Below are 14499 nucleotides of genomic sequence, written 5' to 3'. Positions count from 1 at the left end.
CACCATATTCTTATCGGCAGACTCAATAGCCTCGGTTTTTCTAATGACTGCCTTGCCTGGTTCACCAACTACTTTGCAGACAGAGTTCAGTGTGTCAAATCGGAGGGAATGTTGTCCGGTCCTCTGACAGTCTCTATGGGGGTACCACAGGGTTCAATTCTCGGGCCGACTCTTTTCTCTGTATACGTCAATGATGTTGCTCTTGCTGCGGGCGATTCCCTGATCCACCTCTACGCAGACGACACCATTCTGTATACTTCCGGCCCTTCCTTGGACACTGTGCTATCTAACCTCCAAACAAGCTTCAATGCCATACAACACTCCTTCCGTGGCCTCCAACTGCTCTTAAACGCTAGTAAAACCAAATGCATGCTTTTCAACCGTTCGCTGCCTGCAAAATGGCTGCTCTTTGTCGTTTCATTCTTCTTTACATAGAATTACATTTCTTTTTAAATTAAATCACCCTTTTAGCTTAGATCAGCTTTGTTCAGCCCGACTAGCATCACCACCCTGGACGGTTCCGACCTAGAATATGTGGACATCTATAAGTACCTAGGTGTCTGGCTAGACTGCAAACTCTCCTTCCAGACTCATATCAAACATCTCCAATCCAAAATCAAATCTAGAGTCGGCTTTCTATTCCGCAACAAAGCCTCCTTCACTCACGCCGCCAAACTTACCCTAGTAAAACTGACTATCCTACCGATCCTCGACTTCGGCGATGTCATCTACAAAATAGCTTCCAATACTCTACTCAGCAAACTGGATGCAGTTTATCACAGTGCCATCCGTTTTGTTACTAAAGCACCTTATACGACCCACCACTGCGACCTGTATGCCCTAGTCGGCTGGCCCTCGCTACATGTTCGTCGTCAGACCCACTGGCTCCAGGTCATCTACAAGGCTATGCTAGGTAAAGTGCCGCCTTATCTCAGTTCACTGGTCACGATGGCTACACCCACCCGTAGCACGCGCTCCAGCAGGTGTATCTCACTGATCATCCCTAAAGCCAAAACCTCATTTGGACGCCTTTCCTTCCAGTTCTCTGCTGCCTGCGACTGGAACGAATTGCAAAAATCCCTGAAGTTGGAGACTTTTATCTCCCTCAACAACTTTAAAAATCTGCTATCCGAGCAGCTAACCGATCGCTGCAGCTGTACATAGTCCATCTGTAAACTACCCACCCAATTTACCTACCTCACCCCCCATACTGCTTTTATTTATTTACTTTTCTGCTCTTTTGCACACCAGTATCTCTTCTTGCACATGATCATCTGATGATTTATCACTCCAGTGTTAATCTGCTAAATTGTAATTATTCAATTTATTGCCTGCCTCATGCCTTTTGCACACATTGTATATAGATTATCTTTTTTTCTACCATGTTATTGACTTGTTTATTGTTAACTCCATGTGTAACTCTGTGTTGTTGTCTGTTCACACTGCTATGCTTTATCTTGGCCAGGTCGCAGTTGCAAATGAGAACTTGTTCTCAACTAGCCTACCTGGTTAAATAAAGGTGAAAAAAAATAATAATAATAATAATAATTCATAGGATATAAGAGCACCTTTTTCAATCTCCTACAAGATAAAAAGCTGCGTTGGTGGAGCAATATTTTTGTGTCCACTCTTTCCATGACATACAATAGACTGACCAGGTGAATCCACACACACCTCAACCACTTTCATCTTCTGAATTACTGTCCTCCGATTTACTGTCCTTCTCTACATCTGTGCTGACTGAGCCATCACCAGCCAACATTGAAAATGCTTGCTGGAGCTTTAATATGTTCTGCATTTTATTATAACAGCACAGAGGCACCCAGGTGAAAGCATGTTGGCTCGGCCTCACACTGCCCAAGAGAAACAAGGACCTCTTCCAAAAGCCCCAGCTCTCTCTGGCAATACAAAAGGCTATTGTGTAGGTCTGCCTGTACAAAGGTGCCTCTCCTCTGCTGTCCTACGACACATGTTATGCAGAATTACTGCACCCTGCTTTGCCCAGAGCAGACTGCCACCCCAGCTGTTGTACACCTGGGACCAGACTGGATGGTCTTGCTAGAGAACATCCACATACTCCAGTCTTGGAGGGAATTGAGGTGACTTGTTTCTTCCATTGTAGGCGGTGATCTGCTGTTTTTTCCCTCTCCGATGTCTGCTTGATTTTTCTGGAGAGCCACACAGCAGTGGTTTGTCCATCCTTCTTTTTTAAATTTTAAAATGAAAATCTTGAAGTTTGATAGAAATCTTTCATATAGTTCAAAACACCTGGGTGAATGAGACTTAGATAGCAACAGCAGTGATATCTCAGGGTGTGACGACACTGAATTGGCTGCAGTACCTGCATACTTTCTGACCAGGCCACAATAGAAAGAGCGCTCCAGGACAGTGAGTCTTCTTAGTCTGCAGAGTTTCCAAAATTGCTGCACAGTGTTGAAGAGACCAGCGTACAATCCAGTTTCTCTTCTCCATGCCCTTCAACCTTTTCTCCAGGCTGAAATGTGAAAATATATGTTAAAAGGTTTAAAACCTATATTAACTAGCCCCAATACAGTGTGGCAAATATGATGGAGACAACATCCTAAAAAAGTGATTTACTTTTCAAGCCGAGTAGTCAACTGAGTGTTCCTATCATCAGTGACTGACGGGGACATCACCTCAGATCTAGAAAATATTATACAAATATATGAGCAAATATATAACAGTATGAAAGCATCTCCACATAAAACTAACCAGTTATGAAGGCAAAATCCATTTGAGTGTAGATTTGAGTGTAGAGTGGATTATGCAGCAAGAAGTGTTGGCACACAGGTTAGAAGACTTCATGTAAAATAGATTAAGCAGGGGAGAGGGGCACTCAGTCTCTGGGATATGTAGAGGAAAAGAACAAGTGAGGGCAGGAGGTGGTGATAAGAGTATAAAGTAACAGGGAGTAGCTAAGCAGATCCAGGAGATGGTGGGACCAGGATACAGGACACAGTAGGTTATAGGAACGTGTCAGTCATGACTGGTAGGGCTAAGCCAGACAGAAAGGGCTGTTTAGAGATGGGGTAAAACCTAAGGTCAGAGATGTAGCAACTAATAACGCGACTCGCTGTTACTCTGCCAGAGTTTCCACATCTCTCTCCTGTCGGGTAAGGGACAACGTCTTCTTGTTTATGAGGGTCTTTTTAATCTGACGGGTCCAAACATCCATGTCCGATTATGTGCTGCCTACGACAGGAGCCTAATTAAATATATTGCAGAACAAATAAAACCACACTGCCAGTTTTGTGCTGAGTTCTACATGTGCAACTCACAAGCTACAGAAAAATCTCTTATTGAAAATGTTAGGAATTTGACTAAAATATTGAATTGTCAGTGAAACCACAGCAAGGATTTCATCATCGAATCAATCAAATGTATTTTATAAAGCCCTTTTTACATCAGCAGTTGTAAAACAGCATCACAAAGTGCTTTACAGATACCCTAACTAAATCCCCAAAGAGCAAGCAATGTAGAGGCAGAAGCACAATAAAAGCGGTTCATGGTGTGCGTGTTTATCAGACTAATTGATAACCAGAACAGGATAGAGCACACAAAAACACGTTCAAACGCAGATAGATGACCAGCAGGGTCAAGGGAAAAGACCATAATGGCTATAGAGGGTGCAAACACTTCAAGACTAGGGTCAGATAGCTTTCATGTTTTAGGAAGTCAAGGTTTATGGGTGGGGTGGGTTGTGGGCCAGACTACACGCAATCATAGGACTAACAGAAAAGTAATGTCTTCCATCTAGACTTGTAGGTTGAGACCGAGTCTGATTCTCTCACAATGGCAAACCATTCCAGAAAGAGGCGCTCTGTAGGACAAAGCCTCCAGCTACTGAAGCCCTGCTTCTAATTCATCTGATTGAATTAGTAGAAAATAATCATTACATATAAACAAAAATTATGAGCAAAACACATGGAATCTAAAATGGAATGCTGTTTAGCAACACCATCAACTCCTCTTTTGCCTTGGTTTCCTCCTTCAGGACCTTCCACCGACAGAGTTCTATTGCCGGTGCTATAATATATGAAGGTGAAGATACATTTCATGTATTGTTTTAGGAGGGCATCAGTGAGGGTGTCAATACGATGAGACGGTGTCATCTCTTTTGTGATCTTCCCACATTTTCAAAGGTAGGACCATAACCCCTCCATCTGTTCTCCGTCAGCAAGCCCACTACCAGTCACATACCTGGTACCATCAGTGGCTTGAAATGGAAAGTACAATCAGAAACCATAATGAGCATTACAATGGGTGATGATGATTAATTAAGGTACTAGAACAAATTACAACTAGCTGTTTCTTAATACTGTCAGGGTAACTGTCTACAACTACAAAGAAGTGGTGTTTAACAGAATAAATGATAAAATAAAAAAATATTTGTTACCTGATAGTCAGCATCATGAGCATAGGCATGAAAGGCTCGCACTGCAAATATGGTGTTTCAGATCGGGACTGTTTATCAAAATGCCAAATCAATTTAGTGTACGAGCAGTTATTTTGGTGCATTTTTGTGTAAAACATTACTTATGATTACAAAGCAGGTATGGAGCGATCTGTTTCAAGCCATTCATAAAACCGTATCAAAAGATTCATGAATCTCTTACTACAGGGTGGTGGTTAAATATTCAATCAAATCGTATTTGTCACATGCGCCAAAAACAACAGTGAAATGCTTACTTACAAGCCCTTAACCAACAATGCAGTTTTAAGAAAATACCACAAAAAAAAGTAAGCGATAAGAATAACAAATAATTAACTTTTTAGGGATAGGGGGCAGCATTTTCACTTTGGATGAATAGCGTGCCCAAAGTGAACTGCCTCCTACTCTGTCCCAGATGCTAATATATGCATATTATTATTACTATTGGATAGAAAAGACTCTGAAGTTTTTAAAACTGTTTGAATGATGTCTGTGAGTATATCAGAACTCATATGGCAGACAAAAACCCAAACAGGAAGTGGGAATTCTGAGGCTGGACGATTTTCAACTCAACGCCTATTAAAATCCCAGTGGGATATGGATCTGTTTGCACTTCCTACACCTTCCACTAGATGTTAACAGTCTGTAGAACGTTGAATGAAGCTTCTACCATGATGTTGAGCCGGATGGGAGCTGTTTCAGTCAGTGGTCTGGCAGAGTGCCAGGTCCTGCTCACGCGCATTCCAAATGATATCGACTTGCGTTCCATTACTTCTACAGACACAAAGGAATTCTCCGGTTGGAACGTTATTGAATATTTAGGATAACAAGATCCTAAAGATTGATTCTATAGTTAGTTTGACAAGTTTATTCGACCTGTAATATAACTTTTGTAAATTTTCGTTCGACGTTCGCCTGGACTTGCACGAGCGTTTTGGATATGTGTACTAAACACGCTAACAAAAGTAGCTACTTGGACATAAATAATAGACATTATCGAACAAAACAACAATTAGTGGAACTAGGATTCCTGGGAGTGCATTTTGATGAAGATCATCAAAGGTAAGGGAATATTTATAATGTAATTTCGTATTTCTGTGACTCCAACATGGCAGAGAATTTTGTTTTCTATCTGAGCGCCTTCTCAGATTATTGCATGGTTTGCTTTTTCCGTAAAGTTTTTTTGAAATCTGACACAGCGGTTGCATTAAGAACAAGTGTATCTTTATTTCTATGTAAAACATGTATCTTTCATCAAAGTTTATGATGAGTATTTCTGTTATTTGATGTGGCTCTCTGCAATTTCTCCGGATATTTTGGAGGCATTTCTGAACATGGCACCAATGTAAACTGAGATTTTTGGATATAAATATGCACATTATCGAACAAAACATACATGTATGGTGTAACATTATGTCCTATGAGTGTCATCTGATGAAGATCATCAAAGGTTAGTGATTAATTTTATCTCTATTTCTGCTTTTTGTGACTCCTATCTTTGGCTGGGAAAATGGCTGTGTTTTTTGGACTTGGCGTTGATCTAACATAAACATATGTTGTGTTTTCGCTGTAAAGCATTTTTTAAATCGGACACGATGGGTAGATTAACAAGATATGTATCTTTCATTTGCTGTATTGGACTTGTTAATGTGGGAAAGTTACATATTTCTAAAAAATATTTTTTAATTTCCCGTGCTGCCTTTTCAGCGGAATGTTGTCGAGGGGTTCGACTAGCGGAACGTGTGTCCTAGAAAGGAGCAGGAGTAAATAACAATAGTGGGGCTATATACAGGGGGTACCGGTACAGAGTCAATGTGTGGGGGCACCGGTGTCGAGGTAATATTTACATGTAGGTAGAGTTATTAAAGTGACTATGCATAGATAATAACAGAGAGTAGCAGCAGTGTAGAAGAGGGGGAGGGGTGAGAGAGAATGCAAATAGTCTGGGTAGCATTTTTGAGTAGCTGTTCAGGAGTCTTATGGCTTGGGGTAGAAGCTGTTTAGAAGCCTCTTGGACCTAGACTTGGCGCTCCGGTACAGCTTGCCGTGTGGCAGCAGAGAGAACAGTCTATGACTAGGGTGGCTGGAGTCTTTGACAATTTTTAGGACATTCCTCTGACACTGCCTGGTATAGAGGTCCTGGATGGCAGGAAGCTTGGGTGGCAGGAAGCTTGGCTTGGGGGTAGAAGCTGTTGAGGAGCCTTTTGGTCCTAGACTTGGCGCTACGGTACCGTTATATAGGTCCTGGATGCAGGAAGCTTGGCCCCGGTGATGTACTGGGCCGTACGCACTACCCTCTGTAGTGCCTTGCAGTCGGAGGCCGAGCAGTTGCCATACCAGGCAGTGATGCAAGCCGTCAGGATGCTCTCGATGGTGCAGCTGTAAAACCTTTTGACAATCTGAGGACCCATGCCAAATATTTTCAGTCTCCTGAGGGGAAATAGTTTTTGTCGTGCCATCTTCACGACTGTCTTAGTGTGCTTGGACCATGTTAGTTTGTTGGTGATGTGGACGCCAAGGAACTTGAAGCTCTCAACCTGCTCCACTACAGCCCTGTCGATGAGAATGGGTGCGTGCTCGGTCCTCCTTTTCCTGTAGTCCACAATCATCTCCTTTGTCTTGATCACGTTGAGGGAGAGGTTGTTGTTCTTGCACCACATGGTCAGGTCTCTGACCTTCTCCCTATAGGCTGTCTCATCGTTGTCGGTGATCGGTGTCGGTGATTGAATACATTATCTAATCGCATCACCAAGGATAAATGGCTTCTCCTGATATTAATCAAACCTTTTAATGTCTCCAACATTAGCCCAGCTGTTGGTTATACACACAAAAACACGTCACACAGAAGAGGGCTAGTGAAACTAACTGATTGTGAGATACATCACATTCTTCAAAATCCAGTATACCTCAGTTGGTGTGTCGGATGCTCTTCCTACAAAGCAGTTGACTTTGTCTTGGTCAGAAAAGAACTGCCCAGCATGTTTGGGACCCTCAATGCTGGTCCCAGATGATATTTTCCTGGCAAGCCCAAATAGGGCATCAGTTGCAATAATTTGATAAATAATTAATTATACAATTATTAGGGATACAGGGAAGGGACATTTGCAAGGGCGTTACTTAAACGCTTTTGCTCTTTGGGAAGCATAGGTAATTTACACTGTAGGTCAATGAATACGGCTGCACAGTATTGTTTCTTATCGATGGCGGTTAGGATATCGTTTAGGACCTTGAGCGTGGCTGAGGTGCACCCATGACCAGCTCTGAAACCAGATTGCATAGCGGAGAAGGAATGGTGGGATTCGAAATGGTCGGTAATCTGTTTGTTGACTTGGCTTTCGAGGACCTTAGATAGGCAGGGCAGGATGGATATAGGTCTGTAACAGTTTGGGTCAAGAGTGTCCCCCCCCTTTGAAGAGGGGGATGACTGCAGCTGCTTTCCAATCTTTGGGAATCTCAGACGACACGAAAGAGAGGTTGAACAGGCTAGTAATAGGGGTTGCAATTATCTGCAGATAATTTTAGAAAGAAAGGGTCCATTTTGCAGCTCTTTTAGAACATCAGCTGACTGGATTTGGGAGGAGAAATGGGGAAGGTTTGGGCGAGTTGCTGTGGGGGGTGCAGTGCTGTTGACCGGGGTAGCCAGGTGGAAAGCATGGCCAGCCGTAGAAAAATGCATATTGAAATTCTCAATTATAGTGGATTTATCGGTGGTGACAGTGTTTCCTGTCCTCAGTGCAGTGGGCAGCTAGGAGGTGTTCTTATTCTCCATGGACTTTACAGTGTCCCAGAACTTTTTTGAGTTTGTGTTGCAGGAAGCAAATTTCTGCTTGAAAAAGCTAGCCTTGGCTTTTCTAACTGCCTGTGTATATTGGTTTCTAACTTCCCTGAAAAATTGCATATCACGGGGGCTGTTCGATGCTAATGCAGAACACCATAGGATGTTTTTGTGTTGGTTAAGGGCAGTCAGGTCTGGAGTGAACCAAGGGCTATATCTGTTCCTGGTTCTACATTTCTTGAATGGGGCATGCTTATTTAAGATGGTGAGGAAGGCATTTAAAAAAAATAACCAGGCATCCTCTACTGACGGGATGAGATCAATATCCTTCCAGGATACCCCGGCCAGATCGATTAGAAAGGCCTGATCGCTGAAGTGTTTCAGGGAGCGTTTGACAGTGATGAGTGAAGGTCGTTTGACCGCTGACCCATTACGGATGCAGGCAATGAGGCAGTGATCGCTGAGATCTTGGTTGAAAACAGCAGAGCTGTATTTAGAGGGCAGGTTGGTTAGGATAATATTTATGAGGGTGCCCGTGTTTACGGCTTTGGGGTGGTACCTGGTAGGTTCATTGATAATTTGTGTGAGATTGAGGGCATCAAGCTTAGATTGTAGGATGGCTGGGGTGTTAAGCATGTTCCAGTTTAGGTCGCCAAGCAGCACGAGCTCTGAAGATAGATGGGGGGCAATCAGTTCACATATGGTGTTCAGAGCACAGTTGGGGGCAGAGGGTGGTCTATAGCAGACGGCAACGGTGAGAGACTTGTTTTTAGAGAGGTGGATTTTTAAAAGTAGAAGTTCAAATTGCTTGGGTACAGACCTGGATAGTAGGACAGAACTCTGCAGGCTATCTCTGCAGTAGATTGCAACACCGCCCCCTTTGGCCATTCTATCTTGTCTGAAAATGTTGTAGTTAGGAATGGAGATTTCAGAATTTTTGGTGGTCTTCCTAAGCCAGGATTCAGACACTGCTAGAACATCCGGGTTGGCAGTGTGTGCTAAAGCAGTGAATAAAACAAACATAGGGAGGAGGCTTCTAATGTTAACATATATGAAACCAAAGCTATTACGGTTACAGAAGTCATCAAAAGAGAGCGCCTGGGGAATAGGAGTGGAGCTTGGCACTGCAGGGCCTGGATTCACCTCTACATCACCAGAGGAACAGAGGAGGAGTAGGATAAGGGTATGGCTAAAAGCTATGAGAATTGGTCGTCTAGAACGTCCGGAACAGAGAGTAAAAGGAGGTTTCTGGGGGCGATAAAATAGCTTCAAGGTATAATGTACAGACAAAGGTATGGTAGGATGTGAATACAGGGGAGTTAAACCTAGGTATTGAGTGATGATGAGAGAGATATTGTCTCTAGAAACATAATTGAAACCAGGTGATGTCATCGCATGTGTGGGTGGTGGAACTGAAAGGTTGGATAAGGTATAATGAGCAGGGCTAGAGGCTCTACAGTGAAATAAGCCAATAAACACCAACCACAACAGCAATGGACAAAGCATATTCACATTGAGGAGAGGCATGCTTAGTCGAGTGATCATCATGGTCCAGTGAGTAGTGAGGTTGGTCTGGGTAACGGCGATTCAGACAGCTAGCTGAGCCATCGGTAGCAAGCTAGCATAGGATGGAAGTCTGATTTTAGCCACCTCGTGCGTTTCCGACGGTAGATTAGTGGGGTTCCGTGTGGTAGAGGGGATCAATCCAATTGGCAAAATAGATATAGTTATAGTGACCCAAGAAAAATTGTCTGATTGATAGACCTATTCAGATAGCAGCCGATAAGACAGCTAACGATTAGCAGCCCGCAGATGGGCGTTCAGGTAAAGTCGCGACGGAGGGGCCAGTTGGATAACTCCCTCGGGCAGATAACGTCGGTAGTCCAGTCGTGAAGGCCCGGTGGGGCTCCGCATCGGCAGTAAAACGGCTCCGGATAGGTGATTGTAGCCCAGGAGTGGCTGATGGAACTCTTCAGCTGGCTAGCTCTGGAATAATTTATGTTTGCTCCGGGATCGACGTAAGCCAATAGTCACACTGATAGCAACTAGCTAGCTGCGAGATCCAGGTGTAAATGTCCAGAGCTTGCGGTTGAAATCCGGGGATATGGAAAGAAAAATAGGTCCGGTATGTTCTGGTCTGAGTCGCGTTGTACAAAACTGGCGATAGCTTTTCGAGCTAAAGGATAGCTGATGACCACAAACCGTGGTTAGCTGAATACTAACGTTAGCCAGTAAACTGGCTAGCTTCTGATTAGCTTCTGGCTAGCTTCTGATTAGCTTCTGGCTAGCTTCTGTTTAGCTTCTGGTTTGCTTCTGGCTAGCTTCTATTGTGGATTTCAGATTTGAGGTAAATAATACTTTAAAAAAATAATTGGTGAGGCGGGTTGTAGGATAGTGTTTTGAAGTTTAGTTTTTGGAAAATAAAATATATAAAAGATATGCGAAGAAAGATGTAAATATATAGACGGGACACGACAAGACGAGGATAAAGGACGTCTGACTGCTATGCCATCTTGGGGCATTTAGAAGGCCAGCATCCCAGAGTCGCCTCTTTACTGTTGACTTTGAGACTGGTGTTTTGCGGGTACTATTTAATTAAGCTGTCAGTTGAGGATTTGTGAGGAGTCTGTTTCTCAAACTAGACACTCTAATGTACTTGTCCTCTTGTTCAGATGTGCAGCAGGGCCTCCCACTCCTCTTTCTGTTCTGGTTAGAGCCAGTTAGCACTGTTCTGTGAAGGGAGTAGTACACAGCGTTGTACGAAATCTTCAGTTTCTTGGCAATTTCTCACATGGGATAGCCTTCATTTCTCAGAACAAGAATAGACTGACAAGTTTCAGAAGAAAGTTATTAGTTTCTGGCCATTTTTAGCCTGTATTCAAACCCACAAATGCTGATGCTCCAGATACTCAACTACCGTAATTGCTGGACTATTAAGCGCACCTGAATATAAGCCGCACCCACTGAATAAAAAAAAAAAAGTATTTTGTACATAAATAAGCCGCACGTGTCTATAAGCCGCAGGTGCCTACCGGTACATTGAAACAAATGAACTTTACACAGCCTTTAAACGAAACACGGCTTGTAACAAAAATAAATAGGCTTTAACGAAACACGTCTTGTAACAAAAATAAATAGGCTTTAACAAAACAGGCTTGTAACATTTTTTTTTTTTTAAATAGCAGTAAACAGTAGCCTACCAAGAAAGTCCTTGGTCACTATCTTCCTCCTGTGCACTGAAACCACTGAAGTCATCTCCTTTGGTGTCGGAGTTGAATAGCCTCAGAATTGCTTCATCCGATGTTGGATCGTTTTCATTGTACTCTCCTCACTTTCATCCGGAGGCAAATTCCCCGCTGAGCTTATGCTGCCCTCTTCAATACGCAGCAGCTCCACGCTGTCAGGACCCACTGGCAGACTTGACCATAAGTCGCTCTTCGCATGCGGCCCGTTTTAGTGAAGGATTTCTCCCCACTTGTCATCCAAGCCTCATTTTCTAGTTCGGGCCATCTGCTTTTCTTTCCTCTGAAAGCTTTTGTTGTCTTTTTGCACTAAGTCAGTTTCTCACGCTGCTGTTTCCAACGTCTTATCATCGACTCATTAAGGCCAAGCTCCCGTGCAGCAGCTCTATTTCCTTTTCAAACAGCCAGATCGATCGCCTTCAAATTGAAAGCTGCATCATATGCATTTCTCCGTGTCTTTGCCATGATGAGGGTGACAAAATGACTACCGTAATCAGAATGATGGAAAGTTTGAGCGCGCTCGATTTACTTCACATTATGTGACCTGCTCAGTTTTTTTGGCAGCATGAATTTGTGAAAGCGGGAAAAATCCATAAATTAGCCACGTCATTGTATAACCTGTCTAGGATGAGCGTGCCGCTAGCGGCACACCCCCCCCACCCCCACTGAAAAGGCAGAGCCGCGAAATTCAATTTTTTTTTTTTTTTTAAATATTTAACTTTCACACATTAAAGTCCAATACAGCTAATGAAAGACACAGATCTTGTGAATCCAGTCAACATGTCCGATTTTTAAAATGTTTTACAGGGAAGACACAATATGGAAAGATGTACATCTATTACCTAAAAACACATTAGCATAATCCACCATCTTTTATTTGTCCACCAACACCAGTAGCTATCACCAATTCGGCTAAACTAAGATATTTATAGCCCCTAACCAACAAAAAAACTCATCAGATGACAGTCTGATAACATATTTATGGTATGGGATAGGTTTTGTTAGAAAAAAGTGCATATTTCAGGTAGATGGCATAGGTTACAATTGCACCCACCGTCACAAATGGACTAGAATAATTACAATGAGCAACGTGTTTACCTAACTACTAATCATCAAACATTTCGTAAAAATACACAGCATACACGAATCGAAAGACACAGATCCTGTGAATACAGACAATATTTCAGATTTTCTAAGTGTCTTACAGCGAAAACACAATAAATCGTTATATTAGCATAGCACATAGCACATAGCAGCCCAGCATTGATTCTAGCCAAAGTGAGCGATAAAAGTCAACATCGCCAAAAGATATTAATTTTTTCACTAACCTTCTCAGAATTCTTCCGATGACACTCCTGTAACATCATATTACACAATCCATATAGAGTTTGATCGAAAATGTTTATATTTAGCCACCAAAATCATGGTTAGACAATGTGAAATGTAGACCAGCTGGTGAGAAAATGTCCGTGCGCCACTTAGACAGTGATCTACTCTTATACATAAATACTCATAAACGTGACTAAAAAATATAGGGTGGACAGGGATTGATAGACAATTTAATTCTTAATACAATTGCGGAATTACATTTTTTAAATTATCCTTACTTTTCAATACAGTTTGCGCCAAGCGAAGCTACGTCAAAAAACATGGCGTCCTAAGCCACTAATATTTTTCGACAGAAACACGATTTATCATAATAAAAATGTCCTACTTTGAGCTGTTCTTCCATCAGTATCTTGGGCAAAGGATCCTTTCTTGGGAGTAATCGTCTTTTGGTGGAAAGCTGTCCTCTTGCCATGTGGAAATGCCAACTGCGTTCGGGATGAACTGAAAAGCGTGCCCAGCTATTCACATCGTTTCAAAAATAAATGTCCCAAAATCGCACTAAACGGATATAAATTGCTATAAAACGCTTTAAATTAACTACCTTATGATGTTTTTAACTCCTATAACGAGTAAAAAGATGACCGGAGAAATATAACAGGCTAAACTAACGCTTGGAACAGGAGCGGGTCGGTGTCCTCCACGCGCGTTACGCACCAAGAAAAGACTTGCTAGCTACAGGGTTTTTTAATTTATAGGGCCTGTGAACGCGCAATCGACCCCGTTGAAATCGTCATCACGTAAAGGCATCCAGGGGAAGACGTAAGCAGTGTCCGTATAGTCATAGCAATAACAGTGCCCTTTTAACTGACTCCAGAACAGTGGCCAACATTTCTGAAATCTGACTCCATGTCAGGGAAATTGCTGTAGAATGGGCTCTGTTCCACTTAGAGACAAAATTTCAACTCCTATAGAAACTATAGACTGTTTTCTATCCAATAATAATAATAATATGCATATTGTACGATCAAGGATTTTGTGGGAAGCCGTTTCAAAAATTACCCAATTAGCATAAATAGTCACAACAGCGCCCCCATCCTCAACAGGATAAAGCGCAAGGTTCATAGCGTGGGAAAAAAGTAGCGGCTTATAGTCCGGAAATTACGGTAATCTAAAGGACAGTTTTATTGCTTCTTTAATCAGAACAACAGTTTTCAGCTGTGCTAACATGATTGCAAAAGGGTTTTCTAATGATCAATTAGCCTTTTAAAATGATAAACTTGGATTAGCTAACACAGCGTGCCATTGGAACACAGGAGTGATGGTTGCTGATAATGGGCCTCTGTACGCCAATGTAGATATTCCATTAAAAATCTGCCGTTTCCAACTACAATAGTCATTTACAACATTAACAATGTCTACACTGTATTTCTGATCAATTTGATGTTATTTTAAAATGGTAAAAAAGTGTTTTTCTTTCAAAAACAAGGAAATTTCTAAGTGACCCCAAACTTTTGAACGGTAATGTAGATGATGAGTACCTTAGACAGAAAATCCTAGGAGTGGTCAGTGCACGTCGCCTGACCCGTATGGTAAATGGATGGAAGGAGAAAAGCCTGTGGATATTATTGTTGTTTGAGTAACTCTACCTGAATATGTGAAGCTTGGATATGTGAAGTATGCTGTGAGACTGTCTGTGTCCA

At 42.3% G+C, this 14499-nt stretch overlaps 1 protein-coding gene across 1 annotated transcript; it reads right to left on the bottom strand.

Annotated features, from left to right (window-relative positions):
• Positions 1-1349: 1349 nt before the first annotated feature.
• LOC129816748 (uncharacterized) lies at positions 1350-12122 on the bottom strand. Its single transcript, XM_055871583.1, has 2 exons — positions 2599-12122; positions 1350-2494 (listed from the first exon to the last, which is right to left on the bottom strand). Exon 1 carries the CDS (start codon positions 9774-9776, stop codon positions 8199-8201), a length of 1578 nt encoding a protein of 525 aa, XP_055727558.1. The 5' UTR covers positions 9777-12122; the 3' UTR covers positions 1350-2494; positions 2599-8198.
• Between the last annotated feature and the right edge of the window lie 2377 nt (positions 12123-14499).

This window comes from Salvelinus fontinalis, chromosome 19 (genome assembly GCF_029448725.1).
Source record: "Salvelinus fontinalis isolate EN_2023a chromosome 19, ASM2944872v1, whole genome shotgun sequence".
Taxonomy (NCBI): domain Eukaryota; kingdom Metazoa; phylum Chordata; class Actinopteri; order Salmoniformes; family Salmonidae; genus Salvelinus; species Salvelinus fontinalis.
The sequence above is the reverse complement of the archived record's forward strand: the minus strand, read 5'-3'. Positions and strand labels throughout refer to the sequence as shown.

Excerpts from the sequence above, each read along its gene's own strand:
- LOC129816748 (XM_055871583.1), bottom strand. The coding sequence starts at position 9,776 with ATGATGATCACTCGACTAAGCATGCCTCTCCTCAATGTGAATATGCTT.